Source organism: Thermobia domestica, chromosome 9 (genome assembly GCF_964235325.1).
Source record: "Thermobia domestica chromosome 9, izTheDome1.hap1.1, whole genome shotgun sequence".
Taxonomy (NCBI): domain Eukaryota; kingdom Metazoa; phylum Arthropoda; class Insecta; order Zygentoma; family Lepismatidae; genus Thermobia; species Thermobia domestica.
The window spans coordinates 24,190,115-24,215,242 of record NC_137462.1 but is presented as its reverse complement, the minus strand read 5'-3'; the positions used below and the strand labels follow the sequence as shown (position 1 = coordinate 24,215,242).

General features: G+C 36.7%; 1 protein-coding gene across 2 annotated transcripts in view; it reads right to left on the bottom strand.

Moving 5' to 3' along the window:
* Positions 1-6,193: 6,193 nt before the first annotated feature.
* Positions 6,194-25,128, bottom strand: part of LOC145694469 (cytochrome P450 306a1-like) — a 179,311-nt gene continuing 160,376 nt past the window's right edge. For both annotated transcript variants that reach the window (XM_081770763.1, XM_081770762.1), the window contains exons 3-7: positions 23,213-23,412; positions 19,855-20,152; positions 17,086-17,238; positions 10,301-10,475; positions 6,194-6,519 (exon numbers count right to left, since the gene is read on the bottom strand). In XM_081770763.1, coding sequence (XP_081626889.1) covers positions 6,329-6,519; positions 10,301-10,475; positions 17,086-17,238; positions 19,855-20,152; positions 23,213-23,412 — 1,017 coding nt within the window. In that variant the 3' untranslated portion in view covers positions 6,194-6,328. The remainder of the gene's footprint in view (positions 6,520-10,300; positions 10,476-17,085; positions 17,239-19,854; positions 20,153-23,212; positions 23,413-25,128) is intronic.

Below are 25,128 nucleotides of genomic sequence, written 5' to 3'. Positions count from 1 at the left end.
ATAATAGCCATTCAGTAAGTTGGAAAGCAAGTAGATTTAATGCATTTTGAGGGTGATGGCGCTGTACATGGAGAATCTGACATCATAGACTATGAGAAAATGAGGATCCTATAAACTAAAAAACTATAAAATGTTTTCCGTTTCTCTATCATAGATTTTTCACATGGAAGGCTTTCTACACGAATTTTGTTTGGAAACAAAATGAAAAACTTATTCGGTTCCCTCCTCCAAAAGAATTAAGGTTGTTAAAACCTTAGGTTTATTTCCATATTATAAATCAACTTAAGATAATGATCTATTGTTTTGTTGATGGAATGATGCACGTCTGTTACTCACAGGAAGCAGTGTTAATTGAGACATCAGTTTGTGAGCTAGACAAAAGCTTTATAAATCTCTTTTAATATTGCGGTTATTTCTTCTGCAATATATCCTTCTGTAACATTCAATCGGCCACCTTAACGTAACTCATTTTTTCGTAAAACACGTTACGCAACCTAGACATACATAATGGTTATTACGAAAAGAAGGCATCTACCTTCTTCATTACCTACTGTACACACAATTTCCTGTGGTAGACTCTTCACAAAAGCTATTGACTAAACGTACTAGCTATTTAGTTGCATAAGTTTTTTTTCTTTTTTTGTACAATTGTCAAGGTAAGATCGTAACCAATTAATTGCTTGTATTATTTTTATTTCCAAGAGAAATTTCAATAAATGAATAATGCATTAAAGTCTTAATTTATTTGGAGGTGGGGTGGAGTGGAGGATTTGTCATCATCGCCACCAATGCTATATTCAATACTTTAATACTAGTGTAGTGTCTCAAAGAAATGTTACTTACATTAAAAGAAAAGATTTGTGGTTGAATACCTATGCCAATTTTTGTAATTGAATACCTACACCATTTTGCAGTTGAATACCTACGCCATTTTTGTAATTGAATATCTATGCCATTTTTGTAGTTGAATACTATGTCATTTTTGTAGTTGAATACTTATGCAACTTTTGTAGTTGAATACCTACCTCATTTTGTAATTGAATACCTACGTTATTTTTGTAAGTGAATACGTATGATGTTTTGTATTGTAATAGAATACCTATGTCATTTTGTAGTTGAATATTTACGTCATTTTGTAATTGAATACCTATGCTGTTTTTGTACTTGAATACTTATCTCACTTTGTAATTGAATACCTACGTCATTTTTGTAGTTGCACACCTACGCCATTTTGTAATTGAATACCTACGTCTTTTATGTAAGTGAATTCCTATAGTGTTTTGTAATAGAATACCTACGTCATTTTGCAGTTGAATACTTACGCCATTTTATAATTGAACCTACGTCATTTTTGTAGTTGAATGCCTACATCATTTTTATAGTTGAATATCTACGCTTATAGTTGAATACAATGTTTTTCTGATCCATTGATATCGTATGAAGACTTATTTTCATGTTTCCTTTGAAATGAACTGTAATTTTAATTATATTGTTTCGTTAATTTCTTCAAATCTAATTAAATGTTCCTTCTTTTTTTTGCGTAATTAATTAAATTATATATGTAAATTTAGTATCATAGATAATACTTAAAGAACTAACCATCATGCCAGTAGTAAAAAGTGCCCACTCTTGAATAAATTCCTAATTGCGCTTTAAATATGAGGTTAAGTCAATAAGTATATGCAATCAATTTTTATTATTTATCACCACAAGCGTATAATGTTTCTTATTCATATCATTTTTCAACATAGTCACCTTGGTTTTCATTGTACCTGGTCCACCGTTGCACAAGCTTTCCGATACCCAAGGGCGCCCATCAGGGGGGCAAGGGGGCCGCTCGTCCCCCCTAGAGGAAATTGTACATCGGAATATCGAAAACCCAATAGAATTTTTAGAATAGTTACAGCAAAATTTGAAACTATATTTGAAATGTCGCTTTTTCTTGCCCCCCTGGAAACCATAACATGGGCGCCCTTGCCGATACCCTATGCAAAAATAGGTTTTTGGTTGCGCAACAAGCCACCACGAATGCACCACTTCCTTAACGTGTTGATCGGAGCTGAATCACCCCGTTCGACCATTTTTAAACTGTTCAATCCACTAATAAACCCTTCTTCCATCATCATTCACTTGCCTCAATAACCCGTCTCCCTTAGCCTAAAGGACATAAACGTTTGACGTTAAATTGAAAGCTTTCTTTGCAATTTTGTCTTGTTGTTCCTTTTATTTCTCGTTCACCTTTAAAACCTTTACTTAAAGAGGGTTGCCACGTTACAAGAACTTGTAGCTGCCATAAAAAAAAAAAAAAATCTTGAAACCCTACCATATTCCACCATGTACACTAAGTCCTGAAAGGGTCATAAAACATTTTTTCCATCTTGCAAGGAGTTGAACAGTGTGCAACTTTCTGGGACGTCTTGCTTGCTACCTGCTATCGCCTTCCCGCTGACATAAAGGAAAAACCAGTTTCGCCGCTTCCGAAACAACGGATTCTTTTGGACAGGAAGGGAAAGTGCGTCAAAATACAAGTTTTTAATGAGGAGGTTCACTGTTTGTCCACTGGAGTGCAGTGCTGCATAGGTGGAAATACCTTTCTTGCTTTCAAGATGTTGTAATTATGTACACAGTAAATAGAAAGATTGGGTTTCAAGATATATATATATATATATATGCAGTGGCGTATTTACGATTTTGTTTCGGGAGGGGCTTTGCTAACTTTCGGGGGGGGGGCTTTGCCTGGAAATGTGAAAATTCTGCAAGATATTTCATTTACTTTACTATACTAAGTAAGATTTCGTGGGGGGCTTAAGCCCGGAAGCCACCCCCCTAAATACGCCACTGTATATATATATATATATATATATATATATATATATATATATATATATATTATGGCAGCTACAAGTTCTTGTTAAGTGACAAGGCCTCTTTAGAGACTTAAAACTAATCAAATATTCCACCTTCCCCATTTCAAACTCTTACACTTCACATATAATAGTGTCTTTCGTTCCAGTCACCGTTGGCTAGATTAGAGTTGTTTTTATTTCCCCAAACTTCTGTGAGAAACAAACCCGTTGTAGATAGACCGGAAGCAACGCAATTTTACAGAGCGTATATGTTTCTTAGAACCAATTAGCAACGCTATGCAAGGTAATCCCATCACTCTTTTGTGGAAGCGAAACGTATAGTCGATTCCAGGAATCAGTTTCTTTCTATCTACTACCGGTTTTGCTCTGTAGCGATCAATGTTAAAATCGGAAGTGATAGATTTCTGGCACTTCCTGTTTTAGTAGAGATATTAGAGTCAGTGTTGCCAGATCTACTGATTTTGCAGGAGATCTGCTTTTTCTACGTTCTACTGATCTACTGCGAAAGAAAATGATAAGTGAACAATCTCCTGCTTTTTCGTTACTTCGAGAAGTTGAATAATTATTATGATTATTAATATTGAATTTTCAATGTTTCCTCAAATAAAAAGACGAAATTTCTCTGTTATAACACTCAAAGCTCTGTAGAGCATATAGTTATAGAGCTTTACTGTATATAATATGAATCCAAAGAATACAACTGTACGTCATTCTCTATATGCATTATGGTTAGCGTTTTTATGACTTTCTGTAAGATTTACAAGTAAGTGTTGTTTAAATTGGGACTTGGGCTGGAAGAGTGGCTTAGATCGTTTCTCCGCGATCGTCAGCAAGAAATCGTCTTACGCCACGGTCACGTGTGACTGCACAATATAGCTATGTTATCGCTACGTTTTCCCACTCCATGAAAAGACGTTTTCCCACTCCAGTTTTTCTCTTTCACTACGTTTTACTTCACACATGTTTGTATCAAATAATATTAATATAAATCGGGACTTTTCACTTTCATTTGCTCAACGTAGTTCATCGGAAATGAATTCTGGATTGCTTGTTTTGACTACTGCCCTCTTAATAATGGCAAATTTTATTGCCCCCCCCCCGGATTTATATTCAAACGCCACCACTGTGTGTCTACTGCTTTCTCCTGTTTTTTTTATCTTCGAATCTCCTGCTTTTCCAACTGACTGGTCTGGCAACACTGATTAGAGTGGATATTGAATACATTCTAAGATCTTAATTGATTGCAGAAAACCTCTTCTCGCTCTCTGGTGCCATTTTACTCTATAATGACTAACGTTAAAAGAGAAAATGGCTGATTTCTGACACTTTTGGTTTTGGTAGAGAGAATAAAGTAGAAATGGAATATATTCTTGAGACGCTTAATTGGTTATAGAAAATCGCCTCTCGCTGTCTGTTATCGTTTTCATTCCATAACCAAACCATCAACGATAGAACAGAAAAGCTTGATTTCAAATAGTTCCGGTTTTAATACAAAGATTAGAGTGGAGATGGAATTTATTCTTGGGACACTTAATTGATCGCAGAAAAGTGATTCTCGCTTTCTGTTCCTATTTTCATTCTATAGTGATCAACGTTAAAACCGGAAGTAGTTTGTGTCACTTCCGGTTTAGTAGAGAGATGAGATGAAACATATTTTTCAAACTTAATTGTTTCCAGAGAACCGTTTCTCGCTATCTACTACAGATTTTGATCTATGGTGATCAATATCAAAACCAGAAGTGGTTCATTTGTGCTATTTCACGTTTGAATAGAGGGTTAAGATAGAATATGGTACCCATTTTTTAAAGCGTTAAATCGATTCCTAGAAAACCGTTTCTCGTTACGATATCGTTTTTTGTCTATGTAAATCAATATTGAAACCGGAAGTTATATTGGATTGTCAACCACTTCCATTTTACTAGAGAGCTAAAGATTGAGACAGGTAAATATTTCTGGGACGCTTACATCCCAGACCAGAAGCAGAAAACAACATCTCTTCTATCTATTACAGTTTTTGTACAGTGATCAACGTTAAAACCGGAAGTGATAAATTTCTACCACTACCGGTTTGAGTATCGGATCCAAAAGCTAACACAATTCCTAACTTTTGATCCTCTACATTCTAATCAAAATTTGCTGAGAATAAATTAAGTAGTTCTCGAGATATTTTGCCTCCCGGCCAAACCCCTTAAAAATCAATGAACCAATTTGAAGAGTAAGCTAAAGACAGAGGAAAAACTGTAGTAGTGTATAAAAACAAATCTACAGGAAAGAAAAGTTCCACTTCAACCCTTACTCTCTTTTTCGTCATTTCTTTAACCATATTTAGTTTGATTTTCTCCTTTCCACACAGAAAAATCCGTTCCTCGAACAGCGGTATATTGTACAAATATACGGAATACTCTTGCTTACTACAGGAATCAGTATGGAGCTTATGTTATCCGTATGCTACATAGGCACTGCCCTTAAATGTTACATCATGCCGTTGCAGGATGTCTGATATCTAACAGTCTTCCTTATATTACATGCAGGTTCCTATATTAAAATTTTAGTTTAAGAAACAGGTAGATGTTGGCAGGGACCAAAAAGGGATATAGTGGGTTGCGGAAGCACAGTAATGTTGAATTTGACCAGAAATTCCTGGATCGATAATGCACAATGCGCCGATGCCTTTCTGCTCGCCTGACGACAATTTCGGAATAAATTTCACGGACACTCGATGCATGTTCAAATCGTCAGTTAAGATTGACTGAACCGCGTAGAAACTTAAATTCAGGTCGTCATCCATCTCCTTAATTATAAGTCTACGGTCAGCGTGCACTAACTCGCGAACTTTTACAATATTTTCCTTGGTTTCTGATGTGGAAGGCCAGCCGGACAGAGGGTCATTTTCGACTGAGTGGCGACCGTCTTTGAATCTGTTAAACCAGATAAACACGTTTGATCGGCTCAGACATTTATCTCCAAAAGCTGTTTTTAAGAGTTCTTAAGTGTCCGAAGCAGATTTCCTGGTTTTAAAACAAAATTTGACACAAACGCGTTGTCTCAGTTTTTCATCCATTTTGTGCAATTAATAATCTGCCACGACACACACATACACGTCCGCACTCAACATGTTGCTAAGCTGTACTGAACAAAAATATTGCAAGGATTCTTGCAGCACGTATCAAGGTCACACTATGCCACCGCCTGCAAGCTAACGGGCAATTATATCTACTCCTCTTGAACAGTGGCGCTGTCTTAAAACTTCCCAATCACACCTTGTATATCTGGTAAAGTCCCCCAGCTTAATCCGAACCCTATCAGAAGGAATAACACAATAATAATTCATATACATATATTTTTAATTCAATACACTATACATAATTGTACTAATAACAATGCTGTCAAAATTATTGGTAAGTAGAACATAAGCTGCTTGAAGTGAATTTCTGTCATGAAATCTTTTCATCTTTTCTTCTTCATTTCACTGTAGCCAGGCGAGGCTCTAATTTCAACTTGTATGGTTTTGGTATCAACGTGATGCCACATTCACCAATCAAATCAGCAGACTCGCCATCTGGTATCGACAGTAAGAACTGATGTACGATTGAAGCGCCAAACAAGAAAAGCAGCATCCGACCAAGTTCATCTCCAAGACACATGCGCTTTCCTGAATCAAAAGACAAAATACAAAAATCACATTACTATCATTAAACATTGTTGATACGTTTAAGAAAGATTACAAAAAACTGTACATATGCATAATATGGAACTATCCGAAAAGCTCCCAATTTTCTAAAGATCCCAATCCCGCAATTTAAATAGCAGCACATACTTCTCAAACACTACTATAGAATACGAAACATTTGTTCCGTGGAGTCAATGCTTCACAATAATTTACGAAATAAGAATGGCACAATAGCTCTGTCACCACTTCTTTAATCAAATACGTATAAAGTGGTCACGCGTATATCTCCAATTCTCAAGGATTGGAAGCCTTCAGTATCAAGCAAGAGACGTCACTGCTATCCCGTTCAGTTTCAACTGTCCGGATATTATATTTATTTATTTATGAAGATGGAATGGTATTGCACATCAACTTAACAGATAAGTTAATTTGCTCCAGAAAGTAACTAGTATCTTGAAAATCTCGTATCCCGAATCAAATTTTCCCCATATAGGGCAGACTAATGGAGATGCCATTAATTCATGCCGGAAAAATATTCGTTTCTCAAAAACGTCGCATCCTGGGACAATTTCCCTATTTACTAATAATGTAGGCTAATGGAGATGCCATTCATTCACGCCGGGAAGATATTCGTTTCTTAAAAACACTGCATTCCAGGCCAATTTCCGTATTTACTAATAATGTAGGCTAATGGAGATGCCATTAATGTGTTCCAAAAAGTTATCCGCATCCTGAAAATTATTCCGAATCGAATTTTCTCATATAAGATAGATTAGTGGAGCATTCATTGATACCTTCCAGAGATGTACAGTATTCTGAAAAATTACGTATCTCGAATCGAATTTTATCACATAAAATAATAGAATCATCAATTCGTTGAATGCAAAATGTGTTTATGTAAAAATGTAATCGAAGCTTCTCAAAAATCAGATCCAAGAGAGTGCGAAACACAACATAAACTATGTGACCCCACATGGTTAAGTTTTCCGAGTAGGGTTCGATTACTGGGACGTTCGGTCGAAAAAAATGTGTAAAAAAAAACTTTTCAGACCAGCCATTTTGAGTCAGGTCTTCCTCATTCACATCAGGCAAATGCCGGGATGGTACCTAGATAATAGTCCCAGGCTGTTTTCTTCCTTTCCTCTTTCTTTCTATTCCTTTCTTCCTCTGCAATTCTCAGGAAGTGTGATCTCTGAGGGACGTCATCCCTCATATGTGATAGTCTAACAATGGCCATAGATGCCAAAAGCCCAGAAATCTAAATCCTAATCAGGGGCGAATCCAAGACCAACTTCTGGGGGGGGGGCTGTCATACTGCTACTTAGAGCTACTTTTAAGAGCTTCAAACTCTGGGATGGGTTTTATTTATATATATAAAATAAGAAAGTTTTCTCCCCTGGATCCGCCACTGATCCTAATACTAATTCTAATAGATTGTGAGTGAAAGAGGGGATAGTATCATTTCTAGTGGGAAACAACGTGTATCTGTACTCTCAATTTCAAATGTTTTTATTGAACATTGTTTAACATTGGGGTCAGCGGAAGAGTACCCATCTCTGCTGCGAGGATTCAACGGTAGGGCCGTTAAAATTCGAATAATTGTTCAATAACGAATAATTATTCAATCAACTGTTTAAATAACGAATAATTATTTGAACAACTGTTCAATAACTAATAGTTATTCGAACAACTGTTCAATAACTAATAGTTATTCGAACAACTGTTCAATAACGAATAATTACTGAAACAATTGTTCAGCAACGAATAATTATTCGATGAACTGTTCAATAACGAATAATTATTCGAACAACTGTTCAATAATGAATAACTATTCGAACAACTGTTAAAATAACGACGAGGATTCAACGATAGGGCTGTTAAAATTTGAATAATTGTTCAATAACGAATAATTATTCAAACAACTGTTTAAATAACGAATAATTATTTGAACAACTGTTCAATAGCGAACAGTTATTCGAACAACTGTTCAATAACGAATAATTACTGAAACAATTGTTCAGCAACGAATAATTATTCGATGAACTGTTCAATAACGAATAATTATTCGAACAACTGTTCAATAATGAATAACTATTCGAACAACTGTTAAAATAACGACGAGGGTTCAACGATAGGGCTGTTAAAATTCGAATAATTGTTCAATAACGAATAATTATTCAAACAACTGTTTAAATAACGAATAATTATTTGAACAACTGTTCAATAGCGAACAGTTATTCGAACAACTGTTCAATAACGAATAATTACTGAAACAATTGTTCAGCAACGAATAATTATTCGATGAACTGTTCAATAACGAATAACTATTCGAACAACTGTTCAATAATGAATAACTATTCGAACAACTGTTAAAATAACGACGAGGGTTCAACGATAGGGCTGTTAAAATTCGAATAATTGTTCAATAACGAATAATTATTCAAACAACTGTTTAAATAACGAATAATTATTTGAACAACTGTTCAATAGCGAACAGTTATTCGAACAACTGTTCAATAACGAATAATTACTGAAACAATTGTTCAGCAACGAATAATTATTCCAACAACTGTTCAATAACGAATAATTATTCGAACAACTGTGCAATAACTATTCGAACAACTGTTAAAATAACGAATAATTATTCAAACAACTGTTCAATAACAAATAATTATTCAAACGACTGTTCAAATAACGAATAATTATTCAAACAACAGTAACGAATAATTCGTCGCATGAGAACCAGAGGAACGCAACTCCAAAAATGCGGTTTTCGTTTTCTTCATGTTTGGACATAATTTTGAAAGCCTCACTTGGTGTAAATGGAACGTAACGCCATCTGTTCTCTTTGTCGATCATCTGTTGTAATGTAGTTCAATTACCGTCTTATTAAAAAAACACATCTTTCTAAGGAAATAATATTTTTGTCCTCTCGCCTGTAAAACTACGAAAATGGAGTTATGTTCCTCTGGTTCTCATGCAACGAATTGTTCGAACAAATGTTCAATAAAGGAGAAATTATGCGAATAACTGTTCAAATAACCAATAATTATCCAAATAATTGTTGGAATACCTGTATTGAAAACAAATATTCGGATATTCATATAATAGAAGAAACATTATTCGGATAGGCCTAACGAATATTCGAAATAATTATTTGAATATTTTACCAGCACTGGTCCATGGGTCGATCCCACATATTGCCTATTTGAGGTGGGCAATATAGTGTCCGTGGATTCCCATGTTTTTCTCCTATATTTTCTTCGCACCAATACATAAAATTAAAAAAATAAAAAATGACTGACTGTAATACGAACTTTTGTCATACCCTCCGTGTTCGTAAGTTAAATACCATATTCTCGTTAGTCAGAGTTGGAGCATTTCTCAAAGAATATATCTCACTCGTAACTTGGATTACTAACAAAACGAGACACTCGTTAATTGCAGCATATTATATAGGGTGTTCTAAAAATAGTGTCATATGGACAACAGAGCGCTATTCTACAAGTCAAAATAAAGCGAGAATGCTATATTATAGTATAGCCATCTTGGCCCTTTCAGCCGTTATGGGGAATTAAAAATTTCCCTAGGTGGCAATAGCATAGATTAATTTGGAACCATTAGCAGTTATATCAAGCATCCATCAAGCAATTACATCGTTTGTTACGTTAATAAGTGGTGCTAGTGTAACATTTATCGACTTTGCCATCTGAAGAGAATTGATGTAACTAATACTCTTTATATATATAAAAAGAAATCTTACCTGTTTGAAATGGAATAAAATTGTCTGGCTTATGGAAGTGTCCATCTTCACTAATGAATCGACTAGGTATGAATTTCTCTGGCTCGTCCCATACTTTAGGATCCATATGGACAGCCCACTGTAGAGGTACTACCATTGTCCCAGCAGGAATATAATATCCATTCAGAGTGGTGGGCTACATTATGGAAATATAACCAATTGAATTATTTCAGATTTTAAGCCTGGATATCAAAACTAAGAAAAAGTGTTACATTGATACAGAACATGTTAGGGTCAAAGTACAGAGACATTTTATATTGTACTGATATTACCGCCCATAATTGAATTCAAAAGGTGTTCATTTTTTCAGTATAGATTTTTATGAAGTTAAATAATCATTTCGTTGTCATCATCAAAGGGATTATGCCATCACTGGCAACTTATTTACTGAAAAAATGAAAAGAATCTGTATATTTACTGTTCCTTCAATCACCTTCTTTTGACATATTAACTTATTTACGTAAAACGACTGAGTTCCGTTTCACATTGTAAACTACAGTATGCTTTCGAATTGTATGGATAAAATACTGTAACCGAAAGTGACCAGTAATGTACGCAGAGTTTCGTAGAATGTGTGTGTATGCGGAGCGGGGGGTAAACGTCCCAATTTCATATCCGAATTGCAATATACGGTTTTTTGCTGTATGTATTTCACTTTCTCCACGAACATTATTTTTTGGTTATGTGTTGAGTAAATTGTACAAGGATTCTTTCCGTCTATTCAAAATACTATCAGCACAAATCAGTAAAAATTGTTCTGTCCGCTTTCTTTAATGTTTAAGGGCCAGGTTGATAAATTTTCTTAAATTTGCTAAGATACGTATATCTACATATTTACTATTATCTTTAACTTCAATAATTTTAGCTTTCAAAAAAAAAAAAAAAAAAAAAAAATCAGGCTTCTTTGTTGTAAAAATTTTGGAAGTTTCCCGGGCAATACCAACGAAATTTTGTGGTGTAGTGTTCTATCGTTCAGTGTTTGCAGCTAATTCAGTTTTAACTGTTTTCTTTCCTTTGCTAGTTTAGTGCATTCCTGGTCGAACCATGGTTTGTTCCTGTGCATTTCCACGTGCCTCAGTTTTTCTTTTGCTGAAAATTTGATGCTATCTTTAATTTTAATCCAAGTATCCTCAATACTAGTGCATTCCGAACTTTTTAGAACCAAGAATCTATTCGACACTTCAATCTGGTATTCCTTTCTCCCCTGATCTCCTCTAATTGCTTTACATTAAACCTCTCCGTTTTCAGATGCTGAAGATTTCCGTTTTTCAACGATAATCTCTCTCTTATAATCGTGCTGGTCTCTTATAACCAGATAGCGGCCAATGTCACAGTCAGCTTCTCTAAACGACCGATTATCAATTATGCCAGGAGACTGTATTCTTCTATATGTTAAAACTAGGGATGGCCACAAAGTTCCGGTTCCGCCGGAACCGGTTCCGCGAGGAACCGGTTCTCGGAGATCCGGTTTTCAAAACCGGTTCCGGACCTGGATCCCAAAACCCGGTTCCAGAACCGGATCTCAGGAACCGGTTCCAGACCTGGATCCGAAAACCCGGTTCCAGAACCGGATCTTAAGAACCGGTTCCAGATCTAGATCCGAAAGCCCCCAAAGACTCGTAAAGGAGGCACTAAGTTCACCTTCTGAAATAATGCAAAGAGGACCATGCGCTTCTGCCTTCCCCGCCCAGACCCGTTTGTGCCCCCAGAAAAAAAATGTGGTCCATCAGTGGGTGTTTAGCCAAATGAGTTGGCCAGTTTGCCTGTTTAGCCAATGAGTTTGCCAGTTAACCAGTTTATTTAGCCAAAATGAGACAAGCTGCCGCCGCCTGGGCGCCTGCCTGTCGCTTTCACCATTTCATCTAGCATACTGTTCACAGCTTGTTAGAAGCTCGGGTTTAGGGTAGGGATGGTCACAAAGTTTCGATTCCAGCGGAAACGGTTCCAGACCTGGATCCGAAGAACCGGTTCTAGACCTGGATCCGAAGAACCGGTTCCAGACCTGGATCCGAAAAACCGGTTCCGGAACCGGATCTTCTAGAACCGGATCCGTTCAGACCCGAAAACCGGTTCCACCAGGAACCGGTTCTGGCCATCCCTAGTTAAAACATGATCAATTTGATTACGTATTTTTTCCCATCTCGTGAAGTTCACGTATACTTATGCATGTAGCGATGTGTGGGAATTTCGTACTCTTCACGATAAGGTTTTGGGATGTTGCAAAATTCACTACTTTAACACTATTATCATTACTTTCCTTATGGAGACTTTCTCTTCCTATAACCTGTTTCAAAATATCCTCTATCTTCGCATTGAAATCCTCTAATACAATTGTCAACATTCTAGTTGAACAGAAAGTTATAGTACAACAGTTTATCTTAATTTTGGTCCTATCTCATTACAAAAGTTATAGTTCAAGATTTCGTCTTAATTTTGGGCCTATCTCATTACAAAAAGTTATAGATCAAGATTTCGTCTTAATTGTGGTCCTATCTCATTACAAAAAGTTATAGTTCACGATTTCGTCTTAATTTTGGGCCTATCTCATTACAAAAAGTTATAGTTCAAGAGTTCATCTTAATTTTGGTCCTATCTCATTACAAAAAGTTATAGTTCACGATTTTGTCTTAATTTTGGGCCTGTCTTATTACAAAAAGTTATAGTTCAAGAGTTAATCTTACTTTTGGACCATATCATTAACCAATTTGTATATTGTTGTATTGCTAGTGTAATAGTGAAAATCTCGTTGAGGGTATACTTTAGCATTAGTTTAGCATTAGTTTATACTCTTAATACACGTAGATGGTGTAGTTATCCTATAGAAACTATTTTTAGGTTTATACAAACAAGTTTGTGTTTTTTGGCTTTCTCAAAACTACACCTGAGGATTTATATTCGTTCAAATAATTTTGTTTAGCTTGATCAGATCTATCACTTTGGATATGTATCAACCTTGAACAATCTCCTTTCCCCGTTAAACGCTAATAACTTTGTACACTGTTAACAGAATCAGTGGCGTAGTCATCATCATCATCATAGGTATTCTGCCATTATTGGCACGTCAATTGCCGCTACTGAGAAGGTTTCATGGTTCACGATCTTCTGTTAACCTCTTTGTGTTCACCTACGATTTTTTTGTTTTAATATTGTCCATCAATTATAGTCCTTCGTCCCCTCCCTCTCTTTATACTCTGTAGCACGTCCGTCATAATACAGTTCTTTCTTATAGACAATGACCCAACTTAACTTCTTTTGCTTTTCTCAATAATATCTAAAACTGATATTTTTTCCCCTCCATTTCTAACACGCTCTCAATCGTTTTCTGCTCGACCTGCTAATTCTTTCCATTCTTCTCCACACCCACATTTCGAAAGCTTTCAGTCGTTTTTAATAACTTTTACGTACTATCCATGTTTAGTAGCGTAGTGTTTAGTCATGTTTAACAGCGTAGTGGTAAAGTTGCTGAATTCAGGTGCGAGTGGTACAAGTTGCGAATTTAGGTGCGGACAACATCCTTTCTGTGGGTTTTCTCGCGATTTTGCCGTTTCCTCCCACATTCTAATACCACTAATCCTTTCAATAAATCTTCATTAAATAGCCGTCTCCAATAGCCTATAGGGCATAACCACGCGACGTTAAATTACATAAAAACGTAATACATGTAGACAAATCCTTGAAACACTATAGCAGAATTCTGTATATTCATTACATGTACCGAAGATATTACGAAACAATATTTCAAACGTTAACATCCATAGACTTTAAACACTGTAAGAGTCATTGTAATGTTTATAACAGCGCTCTTAATCTTCAAGAAGATGAGTTTGTGACGCAAACTCTCGACACAGTATTGAGTATTAACCGAGCCACTGATCGAAGAAGTATGGGTTTCCGCTTTATCACGGTACTCAAGTGGATTATTCAGCCTCAACATATACAATACTTCGTAAGAAATCATGTTAATTGAAATTCGTCTATTGTGCACTTGTTAATTGTCAAGCCTACCACCCTCGCTTAATAATGAAGAACTTGTCTATTGACTTCTGTATGTTTTACGTCAGAGGCAGAAACAATGTAAATAAAGGTGAAGAAAATTTATTTGTTAACGAAATCCAGCTGCATCCCAACTGAGTTGTAGACACAAAGGTACGGTATATACTATACTTTGCTCAACAGAAAGCTCATATGATGCTACCACCTTAGATCAAACATCTCAACCCTTGGATTGTGCCTTTGTAAAACATTGTGCCATTTTTCAAGGTGAAAAGGTTAAATATTGTACCCCTTTGTTTCCAAGTGTATAATGCGTAAATAATCTGTGAATGTGGTCCTTGCAGGAGTGTTTACCTTGTACATAAATCCGAATAGTGGTTCAAGTCCCTTCCTTTCAGCAATGAGTCTATATGAGATATGGATCAATAACTTGACATGGGGTTGGAACCATATGAGCTCCCACCGGGAATCAAATCCGGGGTCTCCTGTGCCCAAGGCGCTAACACCAACAATACAGGGTGGCCCATTTTAATCTTTCCAGGGAAATATCTCGAAAACGGTTGAACATAAATGAATCGAACAAAAACTCAAATAGGAAATGTCATGGGGCACATAAAATGATGTTATTGTGATGCCCCCCCCGGCCCAATTTTAAAATTTTAAATGGAAATATAGGAAGAGTGATACCTCGTTCAATAGACCTTCAAAGATTAAACAGCGTAGTTGAAAAGATTTTTTTTATATGCATCATTGTTTTCAAAATGGCACCAAGACATGGTGCCTGTATTAGATAAGACGTCCACAGAAGATAAATGAAGAGAACAAAAAGTTAAACAGGAAAATGGCATGGAGCACGTAGAATAATGTTATCGCTCTATCTTGTCAAAAATACGTTTTATCTTATACAGGTGCCATATCCTGGTGATTATTTTGAAAACGGTGACCCATATGTACAATCTTTTGCCACAATACTTTTTTTTAGTTTTTAAAGTTCTATCGAACGAGGTATCATTCGACCCATATTTACATTTAAAATTTTAAAGTTGGGCCCACATGAAGGGCGGCCCTGGGGAGAACCGCGACATCATTGGGCGTGCAACATGCCATTTTCCTATTTCACTTTTTGTTCTCTTTATTTTCTCCAACCGTTTTCATATTAGTTGTAGTGAATCTAATACAGGCCTGTTTTATCTAATACAGGCACCATGTCTTGGCGGCCATTTTTAATAACGGGATCGATATTAAAAATCCTTTGCCACAACGCTGTTTAGTGTTTAGAGACATATTGAACGAGGTATCACTCTCCCCATATTTCCACTTAAAATTTAAAGTTGAGCTCCACGAAGAGCGGCTCTGGGGATACCGTGACAACACCATTCGATGTGCCCCATGACATTTCCTATTTGAGTTTTTGTTTGATTCAATTATGTTCAACTGTTTTCGAGATATTTCCGTGGAAAGATTAAAATGGGTCACCCTGTATAGTCACGAAGGAGCTCCGTATTTCCAATTGAAATATTCTCTTCCACAGAGTTTTATTAGATAACACATAACGAGGAGAACGAAGCAAGTTGAAGCGATCAATATAAAGATTTAGTACTCAAATTAGTAAAGATCACAATTTCTCGGGAAATGTTTTTAGAATCACAACAAGCAATGTTCGAAGTTGGAAAAAAAGCAAAAGCGATAAGTTGATTACGATTTTCAGTCGACATACCGGCTATTTAAATGTTGAAATATAGTGAGGGTATGTTGCGTAAACGATCGCATTTCTATTTCATAATGACTAAAAACCATTGGAGAGCTTCTCTGTAGTTACAGAGGCGGGAGGTGCATGGAGAGACTTTGATCCCCCGTCAACAACTTTCTGAAGAAAAAAAAAGTAAAAAATATCCCCTTATGTTGTATTATAGAGAATTATACACGAAAATGCTCAACAAAAATCGAGTTTTTATATTAACAATTTCCTGTAAGAAAACTCCCGGACCCCCACTCGACTTAGGGATATTTTAAATCGCCCTAAAGTTCCGCCCCCACAGTAGACAACCGCTCAATTTGGCCATGCTCAAAACACGACATTTATATGTATTAAGGCAAGAAAACACACATACATACATAAGAAAGAAACAATTCAATATGATACATCAAAATATAAGCTAGAAGAAGTTTTTTTTCTTTTTTTTTTTTTTTTTGTAGACACCTCATTTCAAAACTAAAGGTAGGAAAAAGATAGCAAAATCGACGGTATTGTCAACTTAGAAATTATTTCTACATAAGAAATAAAATCATTTTACGTGGAAACTATTTGTCAATTACTGTGTATAAAAATGGATTTAATAAAGGTATTTAGCATCTACTCTCCCGTGACGGTATGTCTTGATCACGGAAAATCAGTGGGGTAGTATGTCTTCATTACTGAAAAATCAGAGGTAGTATGGCATACCTCAGCATACCGTCTCGCTACGACCACTGACAACAAACCTTGAAACATGATTTTCTACGTATATTTGGTTAAAAGTTCATATTCAAGGCTACTCCAACCGTAATTAACTTGGAGAGAGAGATATATTTTGATTAACCCTCGTATATCCAGAGTTATTTTTATTTCTCCCTGGGAACACAAGAAAACAACTTAATTTTAAGCAATTACACAACAATTAATCATTATTTTCATGTCATTTCTATTTTTTTAATTTTTTTTTTTTTTTAGATACTTCATTCTCTGTTAGGAGTATACTGAATTATTTATTTACCTGCAGGGTGCCGTGGGGAATGCCAAGTGGTACAACGGATCTAATTCTTTGAGTTTCAGCAATGGCAGCCTCGGTCAAGGGCAAACTCGGAAGATCTTCCAGTGTTGGTAGGCGATCTCCCACTACTCCATCTAGCTCATCTTGGACCTTTTTCTATAACAAATTTCAACAACAAGAAAGTGACACTAGTTGGCAACATTGCAGTTATGAAGTTAAAATGCTTACTCAACATCTGACGCAATCAGTGAAAAATTACAAAAATAAAACAACGAAAAACCTTCACATGATGAGAATGCGACAATTGATCCAAGTACTTCTTGTAATATCATCAAGTACCTTTTCTGCGCCTAAAATTTTTTGTATATACAGGGTTTTAGTAAAATTCCAAACTGTATAAGCAATGTTGCTTATCGCACAATACCTGCCGCTTGCTTATCTTTACGTGTATAGCCCACTTAGACCCACTTTGGACAGTGATAGAGGGTCTAAGCAGAAATGGACATACGAGTGTAGTGAGCTTATGTCATTATCCTTGAGGTCAAATAGCTTTTATATGACTGTTTGTTCTACGATAACTCTAATAAAACTTATCTGATAGTAATAAAATTTGGTATATAATCTCCTTCAATCTTTCAAAATAATTCAGTTGTTTGTGATTAAATCTATCTGGGCAAAGAAATTTAACAATAAGGAGGTAAAATCTACTCATATTGCAAATTTGAACATATACATGCGAAATAATTTTTCGGTATAAAGTAGATTTTTAAAAAAAGTTCGACATTTATAAAACAGTACACACTTTCTTTAGAACATTCTGATCATCTCCATTGGTAGCGAGTGAAATCTATCAAGGATAAGTGGGTAAAAGAGGGTAAATTATTTCAAAGTTTGAAGTCTCCTTAGCTAAATACGGTAAGAAGATTTTTTTAATATAAGTTTCACCAAAATGATTCAAAGTTGATACAATACAGTGCATATATTCATTAAGATTTACCAAACACCCCCTACTGCTTGAGCTTAAAGTTTATCAAGAATGAAGAGTGGTTTCCTTCCCTCTTTGTCCGTAAATGAAAAAATGTTTCATCATAATTCGGATATATATAATAAGGGCCTATATAATATTTGATTTTGAAGGAATATGGCACTTGTTTTCTTTGAGTCTTTCCAGTGATGTCCAGTTAAATCAGTGAAAACAATAGGCTAGACATTTTACATATTACCTTTCAATTAAAAACATATTCCCGAAAAAAAGTTTTTGCGGAACATGGGATATATATATATATATTTCTGAAAATTTTCAGTCATTCCAACGCTTGAAGTTTAGGATTAGTCTAGAATAAGCGATTAAACTAATCCCTTTTTATGAAACATTGAAATTGATAAGATAATGAAAACCTGCAATTTTTTTTAAGGCTTGGTTCTACAGTCCACAGAATCACAAGTTTAATCTTGTGATCATTGTCTTCTCGAACCTTTCTACTAAGTGACCTGAAATTCGTCAAGGCTGTCAATGTTAACTCCTATTTACTAGATAAGGACTTATTTTCTTAAATAATCAACTCTTACGCTACAGAAATGAGCTTCCTATTAAAAAGTGTTAATCACTTTTTTTAAAAATCATAGCATTTGCATTAAATAATAAAAAAGATACTGTATCCCTAAAGTGGTTCTAATTTCTGTTTTCATTTCAGAATGATAACAGCAGACCAGGATGATTCAACGCCTACTACTAAGTGATCGTGCCTTACAACATAATGTTACGAAGTGTGATAGTCCGTTATGCAGGTGTAAAGATGGTGACGCAATGCTCACGGACCTTGTGCTTTACTTCATGCCTAAACCATTGAGAACTGCTATTCAAAATTTACGACTACATGGTCTGTAATCATACTCGCAGAAGTGATGTTCTTCGACACCCAGACAGGAAGAGAATGGTACTTAACCAGGCTTCAAGAACATTTGTGGCCTATTACCTCCATTTAGGTCAACTTAAATGGCCTTATATTCATACAACATGCTGTCCCTCCACATTTTGCACTCAACTGCTTGCGCGTGGTTTAATATTCAATTACCCGAACGCTAACCGGGTGGCCGCGGTCCTCATGAATGGCCGGCAAAAGTTCCTGATCTCACCCTAGTTACTCTTTATTGTAGGCCTGACAGAAGTAACAAGTTTATCGAATAAGTCAAAAACTTTGGATTAGTTGGAGAAACGCATTCGGCATGTTCTGTCAGATACACCACGTGAGTTCATGCTGGAATCAGTCGAGAATGTTACCAGACAGCTGCAAAAATTTATGGACATTGTCGGCGCTTCTGTGGAACCTCTGCTATCTGACTTGTAACAGGGGCGTCATTTAGGGGGGGCAGGGAGGGGCATTTGCTCCCCCCTGAGTTTGAGATTTATATAGATTTTTATCAATAGAATAGTAGTAAGTCAGTGAAAAACGCGAAATTTTACATATATCAAGGGGTCTTGCCCCCCCCCAAGCCAAATCTGAAATGACGCTACTGACTTGTAACAATGTAACAACGTGGTACCATTTTACTGTACAATGTCAAACTTTGTCCATTAAAATCAACCAATTACTATAAAAAATATTAAATATTTCTGCTAGGGTGTTGCTTTTTTACCCATCCTGTGCATAGCGCTTATAATAAAGCAACCATGGCCAAACAAATTACTAAATATTGTTGTACTTTAAAAACATAAAAAGCCCCAAAAATTAATGAAAACATCTTATAAAATACTGAACGTTGTGTATTTACCTGTTCTGTCTGATGAACAGCCATATAAAGCAGAAACCATCGCAAAGTTGTTAGAGTCGTATCCAATCCAGCTCCGTAGAGATCAGCCATTGCGTGCAAGAACTGAGGAGTCGAATAGAACTTCTTCTTGTCTTCATCGCTTTTCTCCATGGCGATGAGGAAAGCATCAACAAAGTCCCTGGGTTCTTCTGCATTCAACGTCTCCCTATGACGTTCAATGATTTCCTTGTAAATCTCATGGGTTTTGTTCTTGCCGTCACACAAGAAATGCATCACCCGCTTGTAACGAGGAAGGACTCTGGAACAGAAAATGAATTTGGAATTTCATTAATTAAACGCCAATAAAAAGATATTAATCAATCTATAATTATGCTAAGGGACACGGTTTAAGGAGTTTGAAAGTGGCGCTCCGAATTCCCTTTAAATACTGTCAGCAAATGAGAGGGATGCGATGTTGCCATGTCTTTATACATAAATTCACGTCTACTTTCTTAAAAGCAGAAAACGAGATGTTTCTGTCATTTGGTTGCACTGTAGTGCGTCTGCTTAGCCCCACCCCTTTACCACTTGGCAACGTCTCATCACAGCCTTCGTTTTTTAAACCTAGCTAACATTCCAAAGATTGTGTTCCATGCTTTAGCATCGAGCATACGATAAAAATTAATTCATTATGTGTACCTCTATTTGGATTTTTATTTTGCTAGAATATACAGGGCTATTATAAATGATTGGAGCGATTTCACAGCTCGATAATAACTGTATTACTGTATATATTGCGATATTTTTTCACACACAGAGAAAAACTCAAAAACTTTTTGTTAACAATTACAAATGTTCGATGTGTGTTGTCTTAGTGATTCGACAGACATCAAACCGAAAATCAAGTTCTTCCCACACTCGGCGTAGCATATCTCTATCAATGAGTTCAAAAGCATTGTTGATGCGGCTCGCAGGTTTGCTGGGAGAGGAGGTGTGAACACTGAATTTTTCACATACCCCCCTCCACACAAAAAACAAAGGTGTACGCATGGGGTTAGGTCAGGAGAGCGTGGAGGCCATAACATGAAATGATTTCTCGGCGCCTGTCGCCATCTTGCCTCACTGCTCACTGCTGTGCTCTCGTAGGAGAATTCTGAAGTACACCTGCAACAAACAAAACATTTTGAGTTTTTCTACGTTACTGTTGAATTTTATTACAATATCTCAATTACTAAAGCTACAGTGAATTTATGAAACCGCTTCAATCGTTTATAATAACCCTGTATATAAAGAATGAAGAAAGCTCCTGCAACTCACAGGGGTACTAAAGAAGATGTTGAAATCGGGCATAAAATTTATTATTCCACACATGTGCTACTTTCTGATCATGTTTCTGAACATGCTCTGGAGAGGTGCACATAAAATAGATGATGAACAGTTCTTACAAAGTATGCAGATAGGTTGAGTAAGCTTCTGACTGTAGGTATTTCTACACAAGAAAAAATATAGTGAGCTGAGGTCGAGAGATCGAGGTGGCCATAGTAGCTTGCAAATAATGCGTCCTAGTAACACCGATTGAAAATTTGTATGATCGAAAGAAAAAAAATAATATTTGCATCATTGACATTGCGTGATTTTTCAATCATTCTGCAATATCTATTGCCTATTTGGTGGCTCTTCGTTGCCGATTGGCTAACGTTTGAAATATTTGTGCACATGAGTCGGAGTCGATATCAGATGAAGGTACTTTTCTAGGATTAAAACTCGAATAGTTTTTCGGATCCAATTTTAAACAGAATATTGCATTTCATATAGCCTCGGTGCTGAAATGGAGGACTAAACTCAAATCATCAATCACATTCCTATTTTTAGTGGTTTTCAATCTTTTACAATAAGTGTATCGGATCTGCTACTGCCATAATCGAATTAGCAGGGTTTAATGTGACCAAAAAACACATCTGAATTACACTTAGTGGGATAATCATTTAACTCAATTTCACGAAGAATTAAATGTCAATTACAAAGAAACATTTTAGCGATGGTCTATCAGAGACAATTGTTAATATTTATTCATTGAAATAAAAAATGAAAGAGCTAAAGGCCTGTTTTACACGAAAGCATTTCTCGTACCAAAAACTCTTATTATCGTTCTTCTACCGTGTCATAGCACTTTCCATGGCACGTTTTTCGAAGGTAAAACCTGGTATATTTCGTGAGATTTTTTGAAACTTTGTCTGTGTCCAATTGTAGCACCGTAGTGTGTGAAAAATGAGGCAGGGTATATTGTATGGAGAGAAAGAACTTCAAGAAAAATAAAATGGCATACACCAGATATACAGTAGATTCCGAGTATCCGGCTCGCGACTATCAGGCCTAGTTTACTTTTATCGTAATTAAATGAGGAAGGCAAGGCGTTGCATTGGCAACATTGCCGAGGCATTGGAAGTTCGCGTCTGCTACGATGCTGCTACGTGTCGTGTTCAAAATACAAGTTGTGAACAGGAAAAGAGCAGCGTTCTGCTCCTTGTTCATTGTTTCGTCAGTGCGTAACGGACATCAATGAAGTACACTTGCCGCTGACTATAACTGATTATAACTGTACAGCACGTACAGTACTGTATTCGTAAATTCTTCTTGGTGTATGCTTAACGAGCTCAGAACTCCGGCCTTCTCTCCCGCCACATTATGCCGGATACTCGTGAATCTACTGTACTATCATTCTTGAATTGCAGTACTTGTAATAGCCACAGTAGCTTTTGTTAGCTCACATTTTAGTCTGGTAACCATGACCGCACTCTTCTCTACTGTATCGTTTCTTATAGATCACGAGATGACGCTAATAAAAGTGCTACCGTGTAAAAACTCTGCTGATTTTTAGATCCATAGAAGATCAACAGCATTTTTGATGGTCTATCCAGGGGTAAAAGTGAGGGAAAACGTGAGTGGACGCCGTCCCCCTGCTTTCAGAAAATATCCGTGGCGTCCCCCCACTTTCTAAAAAAATTACAATGGGCAAAGATAGGCACGGGGGACGGTGTGACGTCATGCGTCCCCATGCCTTTTCAGACCCACTTTTACCCCTGGGTCTTTCTACCGTGAGAAATCGTACAATAAATGCTTTAGTGTCAAACAGGCCTTAGATGCAAGTTTCCTTCATATAAAATAACAAGAGATTCAAAATATATGTATAACCTCAAAATATATGTATAACCTCTTTCTAAAAATTGCAATAAATGAATCAGTACTTGAAAGTAAGTTCAAGAACTTCGTTATACACGAACCATATTAGCAGACATAGATTAACTTCACAGTTGTTGCTTTATACTTAAAAACAAAATAGATTTTTAGTCATTACAAATGTAGAAGAGATATAACAAACCTTAAAAATGGAAGAAAGTTTAAAGGTCCTGCAACTCCCATCATTTTTGTTCCTTCATCCTGCAGAGTATGCAACCATTCCCAAGTTGAATCGCCTTCCTTCCACTCGGTTCCCAGGGCAAGAGAGCTCACCACGTTACCCAGACAATGATTCAGGGTGGGAAGCACGTCCATTGGAGTGTTTCCATTTTCTTTAAATTTCTGTAAAGAAACGTAATTAATTATCATTATTATTAATAGTAGTAGTTGTACAGAATGATTCAAAAGTCACGGAACTCATGGTGCAAAAATATTTAATTTTCTTTTTCTTTTGTTGGAGACTACAGGTGGTGATAATTAAGTTGAGTTGATTTTGAGTTTCACCGTCCCGTTCAGTAGTGAAGCTATATACGAGACGTGGACCGATTGATTAACGTGGAATCTGAACCACATGAGCTCCCGCCAGGAATCGAACCCGGATTTCCCACGGCAAAGGCGGGTGTACTAACCGCTTAGCCACGAACGAGCTTCTAAGGTGGTGATAATTGAGGCAAAGTACTTGTAATCCATTACTACATCATTATGATGTAAACACTGGATAAAAATTCATTCTGGAAAAGTACAAAAGGGGTCCGAGGTGAAGAGGCTAGAGACCTGCACGGGCCGAATTTTTCGGCCCGAGCCCATTCCAGCCCGAATGTACGTAGACCCGGCCCAGCCCGGACCCGAAAAGTTTTGGAGATTTTCGGCCCGAGCCCGGCCCGGCCCGATAAGTTTTTAAAATTTCTTGGCCCAAGCCCGCCCCGGCCCGATAAATTTTCGAAGTTTCATTTTGTAACATTTTTCACGGGCACACTTCTTCAACGTTTGCCTTTATTCTAATTATCGTTTAACGAATGTCAATAATTATTAAAGAATTGCAATTAATCGGCTCAGCCCGGCCCGACCTGAAGAGAAATCAGAGTCGACCCGCCCAAGCCCGGCTCGGCCCAAAGAAATAATAGAGTCGGTCTGCCCAAGCCCGGCCCGTGCAGGTCTCTAGCAGAGGCACATCCCGAGAAGGCATTTCGAAATGAATCAACCGTTAAACGTTCGTTCGATAAATTCAAGAAAACTGAAACATGACCAGAGGTGTGTTCAGGAGCGTGATCAGAAGGGTGCACATGTGTGGATTAGTAACCGGTGGCCATTTTCAACATATTTTATAGTACCTCCATGCTTTGCATGACTTTTTGACGATAGGAAATGTCGTGGAAGAGTGGCGCTGTCGTCACAAACAGAGGAGGAGAAAAGTTAGTTGCTTATCAGGCTTATCAGTTTGAGGATAAATGAAATATGCATAGTTCCAAAAATTCCTCTGCCCAACTTGACCTTTAGCTGCTATTTAAACAGTACTTATTGCGTTTTTATCATATGAATTGATTTATAAATTTGGTTTTGCATAACTAGGAACCAGAAGCCTCCACAATTTCACACGCTGATGATCGGTGTATGAGTTTTTCTTTCTAAAGTACAATGCAAGGTGACTGCCCATAATTAGGGAACCTAAAAGCCTGCAGATTACGTGCGGTTTCCCATGGTGTCATTTGTAGGGATGCGCACGAGACAGAATTTTCCTGACAAAATTCGAGTCGAGACACAGCTCTTCCAATAGAGAAGAATATATTTTTCGAGTCGAGACATCACTTTTACAGTACATTTTCGAGACGAGACAGCCTCAAATCTTGTCTTGTGCGCATCCTTTGTTGCCACAATTCAATTTTGTTGTTCTTTCCCACGATATTGTTATTGCTTATTTATCTTTTCTTCTAATCGTGAAGATTAACACAAAATCGACTCATAAGCTAAGGATTATAGCAATCGAATCGATTTTATCTATGAATGGAATACATGCAGACTGCATCAAGTACGTTATGGAATTATTAAGGTATCGTTTGT